The 23,551-nt window shown below is 34.6% G+C and overlaps 1 protein-coding gene across 1 annotated transcript in view; it reads right to left on the bottom strand.

Moving 5' to 3' along the window:
* Nucleotides 1-23,551, bottom strand: part of LRCH2 (leucine rich repeats and calponin homology domain containing 2) — a 102,090-nt gene that overhangs the window by 33,966 nt on the left and 44,573 nt on the right. The window contains exons 6-14 of the mRNA XM_046672715.1: nt 20,535-20,668; nt 16,429-16,516; nt 16,008-16,119; nt 15,705-15,802; nt 15,550-15,608; nt 13,771-13,878; nt 7,864-7,929; nt 503-551; nt 308-424 (exon numbers count right to left, since the gene is read on the bottom strand). Of these exons, the coding sequence (XP_046528671.1) occupies nt 308-424; nt 503-551; nt 7,864-7,929; nt 13,771-13,878; nt 15,550-15,608; nt 15,705-15,802; nt 16,008-16,119; nt 16,429-16,516; nt 20,535-20,668 (831 nt within the window). The remainder of the gene's footprint in view (nt 1-307; nt 425-502; nt 552-7,863; nt 7,930-13,770; nt 13,879-15,549; nt 15,609-15,704; nt 15,803-16,007; nt 16,120-16,428; nt 16,517-20,534; nt 20,669-23,551) is intronic.

The following is a 23,551-nucleotide window of genomic DNA, read 5'->3' as shown; positions in this document are numbered from 1 at the left end:
CAATTCTTTTAAAACATTACTACATATTGCTACAACTGATAGTGTAGGAAACATTCATCTTTCTTGTAAAGTATTTAGTAAATCATAATTCATATTGATTTACTCATTCTTAAGTATTCTGAATTACTGAAATTTTACGGATAAAACTGAATCATATTATTATCTATACCACATACATGTGGGAAATCAAGATAAAATAATACATTTACAATATTTAACTAGAGAGTTATATTCTACCTTCTTAACACAAAACAAAACTGACAAAATCAAAATTAATAATTACAAAGTAAATTTTACAATTAGGTACCTTGAAATAGTCTTTTCTAATCTGTTTGCTCCGTCTCCTTTCTTCACTCTGCCAGATTATAGGTTGAGATTCTGGCCACTGTTGTTCATCTATTTGATCCTTCTGATTTTCTAAGGGCTGCAATGAGACAATTTCTTTTAACTAAATAACTAAGAACAAGACATTAGATATAACAGTAACTTAATTTTTTCTTACCTGCCATGTAAGGGGTGATAAGGGTGAATTAACTTCATCTGCTGAGATGCTGAAAAATTAAAGATGCCTTAATATGTTAAAATATTTTAAATTACCCTTAGGTATACATTACGAACATTATAAAGTTGTCGCTTTTCTTACCAGAAATCTAAAGAATTTACCCATGCCTATGCTTTGAACTAACAACATAAAACTTCAAGTTGACAAAAACATATTTAAGTTCCCAATCATTTACATTCCTTAAAAATATCAAAATAGGCTTATGTAATATCACCCTATGCATAGGCCTATTCTAAGGATTTTTTAGAGGCCAAAAGAAATGTAATATCTAGAGACATATAGTCAAAGAACAGACAGGATATTTATTATATTCAAATCATTACCAAAAATTTTTTTAAAAACCCAACAACTAATAATTTCTTTAGACAAATTTATTTTGTCTAAATGCCCAAGAGTTTAGAGGAATAAGTCCTTTTTGCCTTTGAACTAATGATTATGAGCCTCTAACCCTTCAGTCTGACACACAGGGGGGCTATGGTAGAAATTCTTTTCACCTAGTTGTTTTGTGGGGTAAGGTAGATCATGCACGCTTCGTTAGGTAGCAGATTTGAACAAGGAGTTCCTTTGGAAAAAATACACGAACAAAATAACCACTAGAGCTGCTGTTACTCAACACTGTTCTGGAACTTATCTACAGTACAGTAAGAAAAGAAACATTTAAAAACTAGAAACAAATTTTCAAAATTTATAGAAAACATGATTACACAAGGGAAAAAAACACAAAAAGTCTATTATTAAGAGAAGTAAGGTTACCAGCTATAGAAAAAGATACAAAAGTTAATAGCTTTCCTATATACCAACTATAACAAGTTATAAAATGTATTAGGACAAATCTCATTCATAAAGAGAAGGGAAAGTAAAAAATACCTAGGAAAAAACTTAACTGGACATGGAGAAGACCTACATGAAAAAACCACAAATGTCTAGTAACACATTTGAATAACTAGAAAGTTCTTGGACAGAAAGACTAAATATTATAGGTATAAATTCTTCAAAATGACTGATAACTGAAATCTTTTTAAAAACTCAAGAAGTATTTTTGGGCTTCTTTTAGAAATCAGATAAAAGAGTTTCAAAGTTAATTTGGAAGAGTGGATGATCAAGAGAAAACTTATATAATAAAGACAACTTCCCTACCAGGAAATTATATATTCTATTAAATTATATTAATAAAATAGTGCTAGCTCCAGAATCTATAGATTTTTCCGTGGAATAGGAGTACAGGACCACTAGTATAACAACTTATAATAAAAATGAAATTTAAAATAATTGTGGAAATGATGGATTATGTAACAAATAGTGCTGGGGCAACTGGTTAATTGTAAAATATACACAGAAAGAAAGAAAGAAAAAGAGAGGGAGAAGAGGAGAGGGAGTGAGAAAAAGGAGAGAAGGAGGGAGGAAAAAAACTAGATTCCTTACCTCATATCAAATACCATAATTAATGGACTGAAAGAGTTAAATATAAATAAAGATGAAATCACATAAGTATCTGAAAACTATGGTCAGTAATTTTTTAAATGTTGAGGTGGAGAGGGCATATGGAAGAAACAATCACACCTAAATATTGACAAAGTACATAAAGTGTAAAAATTAGGCTTTGCATCTGGCCAAGATAGAATAACAGTGACCAGATTTATATCCTAACTGAAAACACTAAAAGAACAGACAAAATATATAAAGTTATGCTTTCTGAGACATTCAATATCAGGCAAAAAAAAAAAGACATTTATCCCTTAGAGATGGGTAACAAACAAGGTGAACCCCACCACAATTGAGTCAGATTGCTTTAGAAAGGGAGCTTCCAGGCTACAGCCCAAGGACGGGGAACCAAGGCAGGGCTGAGAGAGCTCTCTGAATTGAGGAGACATAGCTGGGAGCCTGGGAGCAAAAGGTAGATTGAGTTAACAGGACAAAGTAACAGAAAAACGTAATGCACAGAGAAAGAACGTAAGAACTCTGCAGAGACATCCTTCAAATTTTCAGCTGAGTAGTGATCACTGATCACAGGTGTGAGAAAACTACCCTAGGCAAAAGAATGAATCACCAGAAATATTAGAGAGTAATTCTCAGATTCACAGAGTATTAGGAATAGTACCAGTTTCCACAAGCCAAACAGGAAAATGTTATAGTTAATGGGGAATCAGGTAAAGTACTAAGAAAGGTTTTGCCTCATTAGCGGGGCAAATTTGGTCCCAGACTAAATGCCACACTGATCCCACATAATAAGTCATAAAACCAAGTCCCCAAAATATAAAATTGTTACAAAATAATTTAACCACATCCCAGAACAAAGCTCAAGAATATTTACAGAAATACTATAACATCCAGCATCCAAGAAGGTAAAGTTTACAATGTCTGGCATGCAATCAAAAATTCAACCAGGCAAGGGCCAGCCCAGTGGCATAGTGGCTAAGTTTGTGTGTTCTGCTTTGGCAGCCTGGGGTTCATAGGTTCAGATCCCAGGCACGGACTGACACACTGCTCATCAAGCCATGCTGTGGCAGTGTCCCACATATAAAATAGAGGAAGATTGGCACAGATGTTAGCTCAGTGACAATCTTCCTCAAGCAAAAAGAGGAAGATTGGCACCAGATGTTAGCTCAGGGCCAATCTTCCTCACCAAAAAAAAAAAAAAAAACAACCAGGCAAGGTTCAGGAAGCTAGAGGAAAAGACTAAACATGTTAAGTACAGAAATGATAGACATAAAAGAAATAAAAATCAAAGTTTAAGAGCTAAAAATACAACATCTGAAATTAAAAATAAATTGGATGGGATTAACTAAAGCTTAGACATTTCATAAGAAATGATTAGCAAACATAAAAACACAGCAAAGGAACTAGCAAAAATCAAATAAAGAAGAACAAATAGACTATCATTGATCTGTGGGAAACTTCAAGCGGCCTCAAACACATATAATTGGGGTTCCAGAAGAAGAGATCAGGTGACAGAAACAATATCTGAAGAAATAAAGGCCCCAAACTTTCAAATTTCTTGAAAACAATAAATCCACAAATTTGAGAGGCTCAATGAACTCCAAGCAAAAGAAACATGAAGAAAACTACGCCAAGATGCATCAAAATCAGATTACTTAAAAGTAAATGACAAAGAGAAAATGTAAAAAGTAGCCAAAGTAAAAAGACACATTAGGCTCCGTGAAACAAAGATTGACAACAGAGTTCTCACTGGAAACAATGCAATCCAGAAGACAGTGGAGAAACTTCTTTAAGGTACTGAAAGAAAAAAACGTCAACCCAGAATTTTGTACTTGCAAAGATATCTTTCAAAAATGGAGGCAAAATAAAGACTTTTTCAGACATAGAGAAACTGAAAGGATTCAACACCAGCAGACCAGCAGTAAAAGTAATGTTAAAGTAGCTCTTTCAGGTAGAAAATGATACACATAGAAATATGGATCTACACAAAGGAATAATGGACACTGGAGATGGTAACTGAGTAAAGATAAAAGACATTATTCTGGTTATTTAAATATCTTTAAAGAAATAATTGACTATTTAAAGCAAAAATCATAACAATGTACTGTGTTGTTTATAACATATACAGAAGTAAAATGTATAGCAACAACACTACAAAGGCCAAGAGAGAAGAACAGAAATACACTGAAGGTTCTTACACAATATATGAAACGGCATACTAGCACTTGAAGGCAGACTGTGAAAAGTTAAATATTATACTTTAAACCCTAAAACAACCACTAACATAACATAAAGTTATAGTTAATAAGCCCACAAAGGAGATAAATTAGAATTTTAAAATATAATTCAAAAGATGGGAGAAAAAGAGGAAAGATGGCTACAAAGGATAAGACAAAAAGGAAATACATAACAAGACAGTAGATTTAAACCCATTAATATCAATAATTACATTAAATATAAACAATCTTAACACTGCAATTAAAAGTCACATTATGAGATTCAATGAAAAAGAAAGATGCCACCATACACTAACTACAAGAAACCCACTTTCACCAAAAAGATACAAATAAATTAAAATAAAAGCTAGAGAAAGATATATCATGTTAACACTAATCAAAAGAAAGTGGAGATGACTACATTAATAGCAGAAAAGTAGAATACTACCAGGAATATAAAGAAAGTCATTTCATAATGACATGGGTGTAACTTCACCAACAGGACATTACAATCCTAAACATTTACGTATTTAATAACAACTTCAGAATATATGAAGAAAAAATGATAGAACATTAAGGAAAAAGACAAATGCACAATTAGTTTTGGAGAGTTCAACAGTCTTCTCTTAATAACTGATAAAATCAAGATTGTAGTGTGCCCAAGGGATGACAGAGTGGTGTTGACAAACAATAAATAAACAAGTATATTTCAGAATGTCAGATGGCAAAAAAGTATACATTTAGAATGTCAGATGGTATTAAGTTCTGTGGAGAAAAATGAAGCAAACTATGGGACAAGGGACAAAGGAGTGGGAGAGGCATGCACTTTCATCTAAGTTGTACAGGGAGCCCCTGGCTGATGAAGTGGCGTTCGAGCAGAAACCTAAAGGCAAGGGAATAAGCTATACGGTTATCTGAGGGAAAATCATTCCAGGCAAAAGCCACGAGAGGGAGAAAAAACTCCTGGCGTATTGAGATTCAACAAGGAGGCCAGTATAGATGGAGAATAACTAACCAGGAAGAGTGACGCAAGAGAGGAAGGCAGTACGGGGCCAAATAATGTTGAGATATACAAGTCCTCAAAGGATTCTAGTTTTTATTCTAAATGAGATGGTAAGTCATTAGAGAATTATGAAGAATGACATGATTTGACTTCCGTTTTAAAAGTATCAATCTGATGCTTTTTGAAAAACAAACTAAAGGAAAGCAAGGGCAGAAAGGAGACCTGTTAGGATACTTTTGTAATATTCCAAGTAAGAGATGGCTAGGGTGAGGGTGGTTGGTGGAGAGGTGGTAAGATGTGATCAGATTCTGGGTCTATTTTGAAGGTGCAATCAACAAGATTTGCTAATAAATTAGATATGGGCTGTGAACGACAGTGACAAGTTAAGGATTATTCTGAGGATTTTGAGCTGAGCAACTAGAAGGATAGAGTTGACATTTTCTGAAATGGGGGAAAATGCAAGAAGAACAGGTTTAAGAGGCACAAGGAGAGAGATTAAGAGTGTGGTTTGGAAAGTTAAGTTTCCTATGCCTATTACACACATCTAAGCGAAGGTGGTGAGTAGGCAACAGGTAATACAACTCTACAGAGGATATTTATGTACACACATACACACATGCCAATGTAAATATTCATGCACACATACAGAAAAAATGTCTGAAGAGAAAAATGCCAAAATACTATGACTTCTCATCTATGCAGAGTAGGATAATGGGCGATATTTGTATATTTTTTCTTTGAGTTTAAATTTCCCAATTTGTCACTTGTCAACAATAAAGCTACATTACTCTTATAGTCAGGAAAAAGTTTTTAAATGTTTTGTTTTGTTTTTAAAGAAGGAACTGGGTGACTGTTTCAAAATAAGAAGTCATAGTTCTGTGAAGGAAATGTCAGGATTGGCTATCACAGTTTTGAGGTTTGGGCAGATGGGGCTTTCTCAAGAGTATGTCAGGAACCTGGGGAGGAAGCTTAAGATGGGAATGAAAGGAACTAAGAGGGAAGGTAATAACAGAAACTTTAAGAAAAACAAATATTTAAGATAACAGAATCAGCTTTCAAAAAGGAAGAGAGTGAATTAAATCGGTTAAATGAAATTTGAGATAGGTGTTTCTCGACTTGAGTATGATAAGTCATCTTACGCTTGAACTGATTCTGAAAGGTTAAGTGAAAAAGAGAAGAAGCAGGGGCAATCCCAGCAGAGAGAGCAGGATAGAGAACACAGAGACGTGAAACCAGGCTGTAACGAGGAAAGAGGTACTGTTCCTAGTCACAAAAGGTGCCAGTGGAAGAGAGCATGAGATGAGGCTCTCGAGGTAGACACTCACTTCAGTCTTACGGGTTAAGCTAAATATTTTAAGCTTTGTCCTAAAAGTTAGAAAGAACCATTAGAAGATAACAAATGGTGTCACATAGTCAGACTTGTGTTTTAGAACCATCACTCTTACATCAGTGCAGAAGACAGATTTAAAGGTAGGCAAAACTGAAGAAAGGAGATATGTCTGGGCACTGTTGCAATAGTCCAGGTAGAAAAAAATGAGGCCTGAACCAACACAACTGCCATAGGTAAGAAGAGGTCGGGAGAGATGCAAGTAATATTAAAAAACTATGATTTTCTGTGACTGACTGGATTGGGAGGGGTGAATAAGAAAGAGGAGTTTCTGATGATTCCAAAGTCGCTCGCTTGCATGACTGTAATAAATAGCGGTACGTTCACTCAGGCAAATAAAACAAAAAAAGGAGAAGAAATAGCTTTGGGGAGAAATAACTGCAGTTTGGACTATGAGGTATCAAGGAAAAGACATCCACTGGGATTTGCGGATCTGGAGGAAGCAAAGTGTTCTTATTACCATATGTTAAGACCTGGGGTTCTGGAGCCAGACAACCTGGGTTTGAATTCTCACTATATCACTTACTAGCTGTGTGACCCTGAGCAAGTTATGGTAATTTATGAGCCTCAGTTTTCTCACCTATAAAATGGGGATGACAACAGTAACAACTGTATTGAGTTATTACGAGGATTAAATGAGATAATACATCTAAAGCACTCAGAACAGTACACATATAACAAGAATTCAATAAATGTTCATTCTTGCTCTGAGTACTTCCATACCCACTCCACAGCCTTAGAACTTTACACTCCCTTAAGAATGACTCAGGAGTTGAGTCTGATGCAAATTTTCAAACCACCCAAAAGAATAAATAGAAACTTTCAAGGTCTTCTAGTTCTCTGGAATTCATAATATGTAGACTTAGACCATGTATTCACATAGAAGAATTTAGTAAAACCCAACTGAAAAGAAATCAAAAGGTGAACAATAACATAGAAAATAAACACAATGATGAAAAAACACATCATTCCTGGCAGTAATAGCAATACAATAAATGTTGAATTAATAAATGAATAAGTGATTCCATTGTCAAGACAAAATACAAGTATGAGCACAAAAAGAGATCAAATCAGCATTTGGGATTCGTTTATATCAAAAGTAAATTTACTCGTGCTGTAACATATTTCTTCTTTAAATTATCTAGTTATATTAAATTGATATCCTTTATTCAACTAAAGCCCATATATGGAAACATCACTGACAGAGGATCAAGTCCCACTACAAATATTAAATATAAGGACTAAGATATTTTTATACCTCTTTTCACATTCCGCAGCTTGTTTTGGCTTGTTTCTTGTGACAGAAGTTGAACGATTAAGAATCCTAAAAGTAAATCAACACATTAATTCCAAAGTACATTAAAGGGAATAGCGTATACACATGATATAAAAGATCTCCATAATAAACTACATCTGGTCCATGAAGATCTTTGCTAGAAAACAATATTTAAATATTATTTAGATCAGGTGCCTAATGGCGCACTGGCTATTATGAAGGAATGAAGCTCACCAACTCTTCCATGCATCTTCTTTTATAAACCCTTTCTCGAGGCTTGGATATCTTCTAGCCATGCTATTGCCCTGTGCATATCTAACTTTTGCTGAGACAGAAGATAAAGAGATGCAGATTGTTTAGGTACCATCATGACTGATTTAGTTTTCCCAACACAGCAAATGATAGGGTTATGTTGCTGTAATACATAATCATTTTTCCAAAAGCCAAATAATAAACCTTAATTCTAAATGCAAAGCCAGTGCTAAAGTTCAATTCTTTAAAAAAACCACAAGTTTATTAAATTTTTAATAACCAAATCAAACAATATTCCAAGAAAATCAAAAAAGGAAAGAAAAATAAAGAACGATAAGGCGTTGTATGACGGAACCATTTGTCCATAATTTTACATAATTCTAAATATTAATCCCAAAGTCAAAAGTAATGAATTTATTAACATAAGTAACTACCAAATTTAAGAGTTCTTAGTATTTATCTATTTATTATAAATATAAATGTAACAATTTTCAATTTTAAAGTTTAGTTTTACAAGGAGTAGAATATCTTCCTTTTATTCAAAATAAAATCTCAGATGTCAACTATCGGAAGAATATAGAAAAGAATTTCAAATTAAAGCTACATATTGACTACTAAAATACATAATGAAATAAAGATAAGTCGGTAATTACAGAAAGATGGTTAACATAAAGGAACCAATTTCCATTACCCCAGTGTCTTCACCACCTTGGATCTAGTAGAGCCTCACTAGGAGGAAGTCACAGTGAGGGGAAAAGGACAAGTATCATAGACAAAGCAGTAGCTTTGTACCAAACAGTTTTGAGATTAATGACACCTTTATTCTTCTGTCTATGGGCATATGCTAAAATTGCACTGAATCCCCAAATGCAGAAGAATTGAAGTAATAAAATATCTAAGACTATTAGGAAAAAATATATCTTTAAAGAGTGATTTTAAAAAGGAGATGTAACAGTGTGTACTATCCTGGGGGTGAGGAATGTCAGAATTATTCCCAGGGTGGGGGGTAGTCAAATTATAACATCCTTCACTACAGTGAATTCTGAATTCTCCCCACACCTCTCTCACTAGCATTTTGATTATTGATGTGTATGAGTCATATTGTAGCAGAAAGAAAAAAAAGTTGAGATCTACTTATCTTTAAAATATATTGTATGTACTTGAAAATTTTCCTATGTCAATTTTGCTGTGAACGTTGATATTTAATGTTTTACTCTGTGATACTCAGTCAAAATAAGCATCTGTTTTATCTAAATATCTATTCTACATTATTAACCCACATGCCTATTCTAGTTACCAGTACTGCATTGTAAGTAAAAGACTATACAAATTCAGAAATATCAACCTGGCCCCTTAATACTTAAGGCTTCCACAAACACTAGATACCTTGATGCACGTCCTGCTGCTCTGGTCCTCTGGAAGAGTTTTTCACTGAATGATGCTCTATAACATAAAGGCCTCCATCTGTGTTCACATCTCACGTAAATCAACCAAACCAAAAGATGGGAGAAGTAAGATGTTTTGGGAGACGACAGGGAAGTCATTAGTAAAGCAAGCAGAAAAGAAAAAAATGGATAGATTCCGAGGGTCGAGAAAACTACCTAATTATAACTAACAAGCTAGAGGTTAACATGATGCTCCTCAAATTAGAATGTATATATGATCAGGAAAAAAAAACACATGAAACAAGTAATTTAGATAATTTATATAATTCTAAACCCAAATAATAAACTTCTCAAAATCTGATTTGGCTTTCCATGATCCTTAACTATACTTCAATGTAACTTTTCATAATTAGTTTTTTTCATTTAGCTATATTACATAGTACTCAGAAGCACATCTTTCCACAGTAAGTGAAAACTTTCAGGACACACCTATAAGCAAATAAAATAATTATTAAAAGGAAAGACATTATAGAATAAATCAGCAGGAATGAACATGCAATGGAAACCAGTCGAATGAACTATTCATTGCAAAAGCCCACATATATTGCAATCCTTTCTTGAGGATGCTAACCAAACAAATTTTAAGAAGCTACATAAAGATCTACTTATTAAGCCATATAACAAGAAGCTAAACATCTACTTATTAAGCCACATACTAAGAAAATCAGTACAAGAAAAAGAGCAGCAGCCACTTCTCTAATACCAACACACGTAAGTAGGGTTGGTGGAAATTTGAAGAACCGGCTAAATAATTTACAAAGAACATTATTTTCAAGATGATGATTTTTCAAGGTAATAGATATTTTTTTAATTTCCCAAAGTATAGTGAAAGTAAAATTATGACTTATGGAATAGCTATTTTAATATAAACAAGGTCATTGATTCAGGGGGACTTCAATACACTCAAATACAAGTAGAAATAATCCAATATTTTGATAAGGGAAATAGAGATTAGCTTTAAAAAATTCAATAATAAATTGTCAATACAAAGTAGCTTAATCTAAGCATCTCAATCAGACAGAGAGGAAAGTCTTCTAAATAACTAGGTTTCAGACTTTAAGCACACTTGAGTTATCCACTTGATGGTTTATTTGCTGAACTCTTTTTCCAACCCTTTTTGATTATTAATTCTCTGTAATACCCTCTTGTTACTTCCTCAGGATATTTTCATCCACCAAGTACTAGTATAAACTTTCTTAAAGAATCAAAGATATTTTTTAAAGTGGTATGAACTAAACAAGTGGCAAAGCTGCTTTAAGAAAATCATCACTGAACTCAACATAAGTAGTTTTTTAATTGCCTTTAATTTCGGAGTACATGCATGGCTTCTTTTAGCTGAGAGCTAACACAGCATTTACCTTCAACTAGTAGCTAGCTAAAGAACAAGCAAGTAGTATACACAGTCAAAGTAGAAGACCTAGATGGTACCTCCTGATATGCAAGAGTAGTCTTACTGGAGATAAATTATTTTAATCAAGACTAACAACAAACAAAAACATTACAATGATTATGACAAAACCTAAAAAGAAACGTTACAACTCCTAGTTGACTTCCAATTTTAAATAGTATTTCAGAATCTTAATAAAGTTGGAATCTAAAACACAATGTACCATGAAAAGGAAAATCTACAACCAGAGAAGGTACAAATTACATCAAATCCTCTAAGGGATATATCCTTATACATATGTATAAGACACATCGTTGTATATATACTTATAAAAGATTACATTTGGGTTTTTGGACTCACTCAATTTCAAGTATTGTAACAGTAAACAAAAAATTTTAATTATCTACATGTAAGAGATGTGAGCAATAGCAACATATTTTAGAAGGAGGGAAGAGATCATTTAATACTAGATTCAGTATTTAAAAATTCTTAAATTTTAAGTTCAGCCATTAACAGAATTGGCTAGGGATCTAATATAAATGGTCTATAGATTATACATTTTTCTTTTTTTTTTTTTGGAGGAAGATCAGCCCTGAGCTAACATCTGCCACCAATCCTCCTCTTTTTGCTGAGGAAGACTGGCCCTGAGCTAACATCCGTGCTCATCTTCCTCTACTTTATATGTGGGACGCCTGCCACAGCATAGCTTGCCAAGGGGTGCCATGTCTGCACCCGGGATCTGAACCGGCAGACCCTGGGCCGCCAAAGCATAACGTGTGAACTTAACCGCTGCACCACTGGGCCAGCCCCAATTATACATTTTAAAAGTAAAATGTTCTCCTTATTTTTTGACCAGATATCATATTTTAAAGCCTTCAAAAGTTAGACAAAATTAGTATAACATTAATGTCATTGAATATTAATATTTCATCTAAAAAGATCTTATGTTCATATGCACTAACATCTGAAAAGGAGGATGAAGAAGAGAAAGATCAGAGAAAGACAGAAATTACTTTTGCATACATCTCAAAAAATAACAATTTATATAAGAATAAATAACTTCTTATTCAGAGAGAACATATTAACTAAATTAATGGCTCCTATTAGCTTAAAATTTGTTGATCTCATTTTCAGGCAACCAATTAACCAATAACAGTATTACTAAGTACCTACTATGTACAAGGCACAGTGCTAGGTGCTGTTTTGTACGATTACAAAACTGTCACAGAAACAAGACCTATGAAACATCATTTGATGTTGTATCTAGGCTAGAAAAAATAATTCAAGTCACAGAGATGGATAAAAATCTAATACAATAGCAGAAAATTGAAAATACAGAAATGTTATACATGGCAATGTTAAAATCTAAAATTATGCACTCAAATGCTATTCCTAACCAAATGAGAGAAATGCACATTGTGGGTTCTTATAAAATCAATATTCTCTGCTCATAATGATAAATACAATTCTGTCACCTGCCAGGTAGAGGAGATAGAAACTCAACCATTCTTTAAGCTACACAGAGTGGGTGGTGGCTTGCTTCATCCAACTGCTTAGACCAAGGGGACGATCAATATTTTGATTATATTCAGAAGGGGAAGATACACACACAACCTCATAAGTAGCCAACAAAAAAAGGCCCATCAGAAATGAATCATAGGAAAAGACTAGAAGATAAACCTCACAGAAAAGGATGACAGAAAGTTATGGCAGAAGAAAAATCGAACTGGTAATGAGGATACATTAGAATATAAAGGGATAAAGGTGAGTGATATTTTCTAGGATGTTTTTTAATTGTATAAATATAGGAACTGTGCAAAAAAAAATCCTTAGTGAGAATTTAAAAAAAAGTGGCCGCTAAAACCACACATTTCTCATTTGATAAGTTTTAAAAGTAATTATTCTTCAAAGTATATTTAAGCAAATGCCAGCATACTTAAATTTTAAACATCCCAAAACATGGTCATGTGATCTATAAATATTTATTGTTTCGAATAAGTGAAGTAGAATACTTATTAGTTATCCATGTTAAATGTACCAAAATTATTCTTTTAATTTTTTATAACAAAAAAATCTCAGCTCTTCTTTATTATTTCAAAACTATAAATGTAGTATTCTTAGTACATGAAGATGGCACTAACAGCTGACCCTCAGCAGCACATAGAACTTTTCCTATATTAAAAATGGACTTGCACTGATTTTATACTTATTCACACAATGTCCTCCTCATTGCCAATGACATGCATTTGGAGAAAGCCTAGCCAGAAAGAGAAATGGTCATTGACCAAGAAACAGAAATGGTCATTGACCAAGAAACACACCAAAGTGAACCTGTGACCCTCAAATCATCACGCTGATTTAATCAACTGTTATATAATTCAATTCAATTCTAAGGAGTTTACACATATCCCAAGTAATTCAGAATCGGATAAAAAGCACGCTAGATACTTATATTCTTGGAAAAAAATGCCTATAATGGATCTAATGCTATTCTGAGCTAAAATGAATAGCAACAAATAAATGAGTTATTACTACTTAGAACACAGGAATAAAAAGGAGATACCTAAGCAACAATTAAATATAATGACTATATGAGTATAAAGTATTCTGTTAATTGTGTATGTAACTTTACATTTCTCTCCTAAGTATTTCCCATTGTTTTTTAGTCATTAGTCCCTTGAAATAGATCTTAAGATGGCCCTTTGTTTACTGAAAACTTCATATACTTTATTTGATCATCTTTAAGTAATCAGATTTAATGATTATAAAATTTGCCTATTTAAATCTCATTACTGAAAAAAATACCTGTTCTTCTGCTCTTGCTGCAATAACTGAGCCGCTATTTTCCTCAAATCAGTTACTTCCTTCAAATCATCATCCTCTTCCTCTGCAAGTAACTGTTCTTTCCCAAGTCTGAAAGGTGACACAAACATGGTTATCCAAAAAGTAAGGCAGATGATATTTTATGCCAGCTTCCAGAAGTAGAATCCATTTTTTGTTCTTAATTACACGTGAAAGCTAAAATCCTAATGTTCTTGTATTTAAAACATTAAAATAAGAAGTAAGGAATATTTAAGGAATATAAAAACATATCTATTCTCTCTATTCAATAGGAAATGTGGCATACTGGCTATATTAATATAATTAATGGGTAACAAAGTGAACTGTATTACCATTTTGTAATTTCTGAAATGTGTAATAGCCATAGTACCTTAACAATGCATACGCCCCAGTCTTGAGTACAATGAGGACTGCAGAGTTCTATATAGCCTGTCTTTATAAACAATTATAAAATGTAATGAAAATTTCTTATTTTATTAAACCACCCTACTTTTATCAATTTATTCACTTTGATTTTAAAAATCTCTATGTAAAATGTTTAAGTAGAGGAAATGCAAAATAGGTTCAGATAAGATTGGTAAATTTGCTGAAAAGTACTCATTAAAATGTGTAATTTTTATATTCAAAGAGAACAAAGAAATTTTAAAATAAATCATTCTCCAAACTCTAGTGATTTTACCCCAAAGATATTTCATTTAAAAAACAGTATCAAACCCTAAGACTTTGTAGCATTACCCTATTTTGCATGCCACTGTGACTCTCAAATTTAGGAGACTGTCTTCATGAGATAAGTTAGAGAAAGTAAAAGAAGAATGAAATATAAAGAGTACAAGACAAAGCAATGTACCTCCTTATGGGGTACTAGAGATGACTAATTGACGAATGCTTAAAAAGTTACCAATGAGGTCATTTGGAGGAAGCACAATGTAGAGAAAAGAGAAAAGCTTGGGGATCAGAGAGAGCTAGGTTTACACTCTAGATTCTAGTGGACTCTATCTAAGTGGTTCTAGGCAAGAAACTTTGGAGTCTCCACGCTTCACCTTCCTCATCTGTAAAAATGGAGACAATATCTACCCTGCAGGATTTAGTGAAGATTAAATAAGAAACATGGGAAAGCACGTAGCACAGATCCTGGTACATGGTAGGTATTCAACAAATGCTCCTTTCTTTTTTCCTGCAGCCACGAAGCAACTTGAAGGAGTGACTGAAAAATGTGGTAGGTCATATTCCACGATTTTATAATATAAATGACACAGAAATGATCCAAAGTACAATTATTTTAATAAAAATATGGAAATAAATACCCTTAAAATTACCATAACCAGTCTGATGAGATGGAAAATGTATTAGACCAAGAATCAGAACACCTGAGTTGCAGACATTTGAAACTCCAGGTCTCAGTTTCCTTATTGGTCAAATGTCAATACCATCTATTCTAAAGAGCTGTTAAATAACTCAACCGAAGCAATGTATGTGAAAGTACAGTCCTCCTCAGTAATAATAATAGCAGACCTTATTATTAGACTTCTAGGGGGAAAACAATATATATACTACACTCAACTTAATGCTTACTATAATTTTCAGTTTAATTGAGAAATGCAGACAGATGGAAGCATTTACAAATTAACTAGCTGAACATAGGTAAAAGAACAAAAATATTATACTCTTTCAAGTAGGAATATCTAACAAATATTTCACGTATTTTTAAGTAACATTTCAATTTGAGAATTCACGTGTGCTTACCTTTTTTCATCTCCCAATTCTTCAATTTTCTGAGATTTTTCAAGACCTTTTTCTTTTCCCTTATATAAAAGAAAGTTATCATTTTAAATTGTATGGTTCACGTTTGTGAGATCAAAAAGAACATGTTATTAGCATTTGTTCAAAGTTTTCTTTACCTTAAGGAAAGAGACAAATGATGCAATATGTGCATCTCCTTGCTCAGGAACTGCTACATCTTCTGTGTTGGGGTCAATGAAATCATACACCTCCTGGTCTAAGTATAGATTAACATTTATTAGAAAATATGAACAGCAGACAGTGTGCTGTGATACTGCAGTGCTTAAAATAAAAGTAGATTTTCTCAGCAAAAGAGTTGGTCAAAGATACTATAATTTTTCAAAGCCCATTTTTAATAAAAGATCCATTTTCAATAGAGCCTAGGTACATGAAACAAAAATAGCAGATACCATAGGAATTACCTTTCTGAGAATCAGGTTTACTTCCTATTGAGTGATTGTCATTTCTTGATGTCTGCTCTCTGTTTGATTCTGAGACTTGAGAGTGAAGGCTGATTGTGTCATCATCTGATGGCTGAAAGGAATAAGCACAATGTATAAATAAGGCATCCTAAACCTATGATAAGGATTAAGTTGCTTTAATTTCACATATGAAGTATAGGATATCTGCTTTATATCTCTAGTTTTCAAACCAAAAATTAATATGTTAAGATTTACTCTTCTGCTTCTAAAAATATGCATGTCCTTTTGTCATTTGATGTCATAAGTTGTAGTGATGATCATATTTTTAAACAAAACAAATCAAGTGTGTGCAAGTGTCTACCTATTTCAAAGCTCTAATAAAATTTTAAAATAAAATAGATCAACAATAGAAAAGACTCACTTCCGTTGTAGATAATCGTTTCTCTCCATTATCACTTCCAATTCCAGAGTCAGGGCCATGATTTTTATTTGGATAAAAATCTTCCATACTATGGAAATAGAAATTCTAAGGGCAGTTAGGGTTTTCTTCTTAAATAGATAATACAGACTTGACCTAAAATTTCCTTAGATAATACAGAATACTTATTTCTGATGTGTAAGATCCTTAAGGACATGAGGGGAAAAATATCAGAAATCTTCCTACAAAACAATTAATGTTCCTCATGCAATATTTTTCCTTCATGTGCTCTGTTGTGAAGTGTCAATTGTTAACAACAACCTATTATTTCTCCTGAGAGAGTCAGAAAAGCAGATAGCCCTGCTAGAAAATAATCTTGATCAAAGGTCTTTCCATTTATCTCATAGGTCTGACAAATTTCACCATAGAACATTAAAATATTTTTAACTTCAATTCATAGTTTCTTCTTCATTAGCTGTAAAAAATATCCTTTGGCTTTATAAATAATGCCCATTTAATAATTAAGAAAACAGGAAACGCAGAAAAAGAAGTCTACAAAGTATTCAATAAACAATTGTTTTGGTGTGAGTATAGAGTTGTCCTTACAATTTCTTAATTACACAGCATACCACCCAGGTTACAAAGCATTTTTCACTTTAATTTGCAGATTTACCATACACTCTACATTGACCACTTATTACGTGCCAGAAATTGGTCTAAGTGCTTTAAAACCAACACTTCATACATTCCTTGTGAAAACTCTAGCAGGTTGTTAGAGTTTTCTCATTTGACTGAGGAACCTGAGATGAGCAAACTGAGGCCAGGAGGGGTTGAACAATTTACAGATGACTCGCAACTTGCAAATAAGCAATCTAAACTTGATCCTGAGATTAGCTAACACTAAAGTCCCTGATCTTAATCACTATGCTATATTTCTTCCTTAAGTATTAATTTTTATATTTTTCAGGAATATATCAATAAACTTAGGGAAGCAATTACCAAGTGTCAGGTACTATGCTCAACTCCTGAAATGCGATGAGATAAATTAAAAAATGCATGACCTCAGAGGGCTCTTAGCCCAGAGGGGAAGTGAGTATGTTTACATGTTTTGAAGACTTTGACAAAGGTAAATATAAAGTGCTATGAGAAAAGAGAGATTAATTTATTTTCTTTCGTAAGGTTAGGAAAGATCTCAGCCAAGAAAGTGGCATTTGAGCTTCCTCTTGAAGGATGAAAAGGCAATAACTGCTAGCATTTGTTGAGTGTCTAAACTGTGTTAGGTACTGTGCCACGTGCACCTCATATTTTATTTATAATCCTTACATTCTGAAGTTTATGCATTATTATTTCTTTTTACAAATGATGATGACGAAGTTTATAAACGTTAACTTGCCAAAGGGAAAAATTCTAACATTTACTGAATATCATTTACTGAACTAGTTGCCAAGCACACATTTAATTCTCACAACAAGCTTACGAAATGGGTATTGTTAACATTTTTAATAAAGAAACAGGCCTGGAGAACTTAAATAACTTAGGCCACAGAGGAATTAAGAGGTTAAACCATGATTAGAGCCCAAATCCGTCTGATTCTACTGCACAATAATACATGTACATGTACTATACTAAAATACACCCATGGATTTGTAATACATGACAATGATAATTCAAGCTATATATTGAGGAATCATTACGGGTAAGGCATTGTGTTAAGTACTCTATTTACATTATTTCATTTAATCCTGACAACATCCATACGAGTATTTTCCTTTTTACATATAAGAAAACCAAAGACCAGTGACATTATGACACAAGGACATACAGTTATTAAAATTCAGAGAAGGGCTTCACAGGCATATTATGTCTGACTCAAGAGCTGATATACTTAACTACTGTAATGTCTATCTATGTAGAATAAAGCATATACAAAATAGTCAAGGCATAGAAGGGTACCCTAGGTATTAAGAACCATACTGCCAAGGGCGTAAGTGGAAAGTACATACAAGAATTTTCTAAGTAGTTCACTACAGGCTGTGAGTGAAAGATTAGCACACTCAAGAGCCAACTTATAAGTACACTCTATTGACCTGCACTGTCCAATACAGTAGCCACTAGCCATATATGGCTGCTGATCACTTGAACTGTGGCTAGTCCAAAGTGAGATGTGCTGTAGATGTAAAATACACACCAGATTGCAAAAATTTAACAGGAAGAAAAGAATGTGAAATAACTTGTGAATTTTTATATTTAATTATATGTCGAAATAGTATTTTGGATATACTGAGTTAAACAACATGTATTATTAAAACTACTTTCACTTGTTTCTTTTTTACTTTTTTAATGCGTTACAAGAAAATTTAAAATTACACATGTGCCTCACATGATATTTCTTTTGGACAGCACTGCCAGAAACCATCTCCAAAATATATTTCAATTCTGTCCACTCCTTTTCATCTCTACTGCACTCACCCTATTCAAGACCCCTTGATCTCTTGGCAGTATTGCAACAACCTAACTAGTCCCTGTGCTTCTGCTTTTGCTCACTTCCAATCTATTCTCCCTATAAGAGCCAAGACAGTTTTTTTTAAACATAAATCAGTTCATGCTATTCCTCTGCTTATAAATGTCCAATAACTTCCCACTGCACTCTAAGTAAAATTCAAACTCCTTACCACAGCCTCCAAAGCCCCAACATGACTTGAGCGTTGACTCTCAACTCTCTCTCCCAAATCAGCCACTCTGCTCCAACCATGCTGGCCTCCTTTCAGTTTTTTTAACACACCAAGTTTCTTCCTAACTTAAAGCCTTTGCACATGTCACTCTTTCTGCCTTAAATGCTTTTCCTCTCACTCCGTACACAGCTAGCTTTTCTCCTTTCAGGTCTTGACCTTCCCAAACAGACATTCCCTGACCACACTCCTGAAACTGTTCCTTTCCTTCATAACACCCACTACAATTTGAAATTATATGTGTGTGTGTGTGTATTATACTGCCTTGCTTTGTTTATTGGCTGTCTCCTCCTACACTAGACTACGAGCTTCATGAGGGCCAAGAACAATGTGTATGTCATTCAACAAAATACACACTGAACCTAACAGAAGGCATTCAACTAATATTTATAAAATTAATAAATGACTAATATAATGAATGCTGTTACTAAAGTAATTCATTTTAAAATAAATATAAAGCAAAGTAATAGGGATTAGAATATGAATTAAGTCTAATTTTTGTAGAACTACTTGGTCTACAACCATTCATATTAACCAAAATAATCTTTAGGAACTAAATGTAATTTTCAATATTTAATTCTACTTAGACAACAGAAATATGCAGGAAAAAGTCCTACTGGGGAACAGAACTTCAAGAACATGCACTGTTAACAACAGTACTATACTGCCATTCCAAGTAGTCTAAACTTTGTCATAAATGCAATGACAAACCTTTAGATATTTTAGGCAGGGACAGAGTCTCCCTTTCTGTAGTCTCGCCCCATCCCAAATTATTTTCCATACTACTGGATGGAATTATGTTTTCTAAAATCTTTCAGACCAATCTACATCTTGAAAGAATGAATTAAAAACAGAATATCAAATCTACCATTTCAAAATCTCATGAGGAGAAAAACATCAACATCATACAGAACATCAATGATAAATCATCTTTGATCCAGACAAAGAATATGAAGACTATGAAGGAAGAAAGTTACCCTAATATGTCTGCCTTGTCCACTGACCTCAGTTCAAAGTCAAATTCTACTTGTTATTACAATTATACAATAGAGTGATCACAGGAGCAAATTAACAATTTATTGTTGTAAACTGCTGAGAAATTGTCAAGTGCTGAGAAATTAGCGTTTCTGCACTATAATGTCAAACATTTATATTTTACTACTGAAGCTTTAATAACAATTACATTTTTGAGAAAATCCCAAATTTATTCTTGTATCCCAGAAGTTCATTCTATGATGGTACTATTTCACTTCAGCCAATTACTGATTTTAACACTGGGCCAATCAGCCTAAATAAATATCCTCAAATTTAATAAATATCATTTATATAGAAAGAAGACACCAATCATCAGGAAATGACACTGTAAAAATATTACATTACCTGTCTGTGAGAGGTTGGGAGGGTATTCTTTTACTCAACGATGGAAGATCCAGAGAATCTGGCTTCTTATCCATTCTGCAACATGCTTGGATATTTAAGTATTTAAATATGTGTACTTTTCCCTTTAAACATATCTGTCAAAAAATAATGAAGAAAGTGGGTTTAATTATATAGGTCCAAATATAAAGGTCATCTACCAATTTATTTATACATTTTAATAATTTGAATTATGCTGAGACATCACAATCATGATAGCTACTTTGTATATTTAATTTGTACTTCTGATACTAAGTGAAAATATCTGAAAACACTGATACCAACTAGAATTCTATTACCATCTCTGGACTTATTAGAAAAATTAAGTTAGGTCAGCAACATGGCAGAGTGAGCTGTTCCCTTTGTCTCTCCCCCTTCGAACTACAATTAAATGGATATTCATTGATCAGTGGAGGAAACCCCCACAGCACATCAGGATGCATGAGAGACTCAAGCAGCTATACATCTGAAGGTGGATGGACAACCCCCTGGGAAGGTGGTAGAGACAGGTGAGCACTCTCTGGCTCCCAGGCAGCCCAGTACATGCGTGTGACTGCTCTCCCAACTGGAGTGCTCATAGCACCGCTACAGCACCAAGGGTTGGAGCACAACTCTGCATGACTGCAGAAACAGGTGATAGCAGCCCTGAGCGACCCCCGTGATCACTTCCCTGTCACGAGGGAGAGTCCACAGGGTGTGAGGTCCACAGGGAGCAGCTCAGGCTCAGAGCCAGTAGGGAGGCCCCACCTATCAAGCACAAAGGTTGGTGCAACCTAGAAGCAGATGGCAGCAGAGCTGCAAGCCCGGGTGAACAAGCTCCCAGCTGCCTCGAATGCCCAGAGAACTGTGGGGGCAGCAAAGGCGGAAGCGCAATTTGGTGGGACTGTGGGAGCAGATGGAAGCAGGCATGGGCCCCTACATGATGGCTCTCTGGTCCAGTGGGAGAGCCCACAGTCCCACCACGGTCCCAGGGAGTGGCTCTGGCTCAGACTCAGGGGGTAGGCCCCAAGCACAACAGCTGGTGTCACCTAGGAGCAGACAGCAGCATACCTACAGTCCAGCAAACGAGCTATCAGCTGCTGCAAACGCCCATAGTACCACTTCAGCCCCGATGGGGGAAGCGCGACTCGGAAGGACTGTGGGAGCAGGTGGCAGCAGGCCTGAGCCCCTGTGTGATCTCACTCTGGTCCAGTGGGAGAGCCCACAGTAACACCACAGTCCCGGGAGTGGTTCTGGCTTGGACCTAGTGGGGAGGCCCCACACATCAAGCACAACAGCTGGTGTGACCTAGAAGCAGACAGTGGCGGACCTGTGAGTCTGGGTGAATGAGCTCCTGTCTGCCACAAATGCCCATAGTACCGCTATGGCCCCAAATGGGGGAGTGCGTCTCAACAGGACTGTGGGATCAGGCAGCAGCAGCCCTGAGCGCCCACATGATTCCTTTCCCATTCAGTGGGGGACCCCACAGGGCCACTGCAATCCTAAGGAGTGGCCCAGGCTCTGATTGGCACAGCTGACAGGGGTCACAGTGAGCTCAGACTATATAGCCCCTGCCCCGTCCCAGTGGTGGCAGGTAGAACTGGTGAGCAAATAATATCACTATGTAATAGCACAAATCCACTCTATCAAATGGTATTAAGAAATATATTAATACTCCGGACCAGAAAGAAAAAGACAAACACCCAGAAACCAATTCTGAAAGCACAGAAATCTACAATCTAAATGACAGACCATTCAAAAGAGCCATCATAAAAAAACTAAACATGTTATAAGGGAATTCAGAAAGACAGCTCAACAAAATCAGAAACAAAATTAACGAACAGAGGGAACTCTTCACAAAAAAGATCAAAACTATAAAGAAATGATCAGAAATGTTGGTGATGAAAAACACACTGGTTGAGATAAACAAAAATCTGGAGTCCTTAAATAACAGAGCTGATATTATGGAGGATATAATTAGCAACCTAGAGGATAGGAATAAAAAAATGCTTCATATGGAGAAGGAGAGAGAAACAGGTTAAAACGAAATGAAGAAATTCTCTGTGAAATATCCGACTCAATTAGGAAATGCACCATAAGGATTATATGTATTCCAGAGGGAGAAGATGGGAGAAAGGAGCAGAGAGCTTGTTCAAAGAAATAATGGCTGAGAACTTCCCAAACCTGGTGAAAAAACTGGACTTACAAGTACATGAATCCAATAGAACTCCTAATTACATCAATGCAAAATGACCTTCTCCAAGGCATATAATACTAAAATTGGCAAAAGTCAATGAGAAAGAAAAAACATTAAGCGAAGCAAGGCAGCAAAAAATAACCTACAAAGGAACTCCTATCAGGCTTTCCGCGGATTTCTTAGACGAAACCTTACAGGCTAGGAGAGAGTGAAATGATATATTCAAAATTCTGAAAGACAAAATCTTTCAGTCAAGAATAATCTCTCCAGTGAAAATATCCTTCAGATATGATGCAGAAATAAAAACTCCCAGACAAACAAAACCTGAGGTAGTTCATTGCCACAATATGCCTCCCTACAAGATCTGATCAAGAAGGCCCTCACACTCAGAAAAAAGAAGCCTTGAGCAAGGAGATAAATAGGCAAATAAAATCAGAAAAATGCAACTCTCTATCAAAACAGGTTACCAAACACTTAATTGTAACATTAAAGATAAAGGGAAGGCAAATATCAAAAATAAATACAATCATTTCATTTTACTCACAAATTCAAAACACATAACAGAGTAAGTTCTTACCACAATAAATTAGAAGGGGAAAAGGAAAGGGATGAAACCTGCTTACACTAAAGGAATAAGAGGCTATCAGAAAATGGACTATCTCAGCTACAAGATCTTTTATACAAACCTCACGGTAACCACTAAACAAAAAATCAGTACAGGGACACAAATGATAAATAAACAGGAAACTAAGAAAATTACCATAGAGAGCCACCAAACTGAATTGGCAGTCCAAAATACATGGGA

This window comes from Equus quagga, chromosome 10 (assembly GCF_021613505.1).
Source record: "Equus quagga isolate Etosha38 chromosome 10, UCLA_HA_Equagga_1.0, whole genome shotgun sequence".
NCBI classification, from domain to species: Eukaryota; Metazoa; Chordata; class Mammalia; order Perissodactyla; family Equidae; genus Equus; species Equus quagga.
Note: the sequence above shows the minus strand (reverse complement) of the source record. Positions and strands in the feature narration are given on the sequence as shown.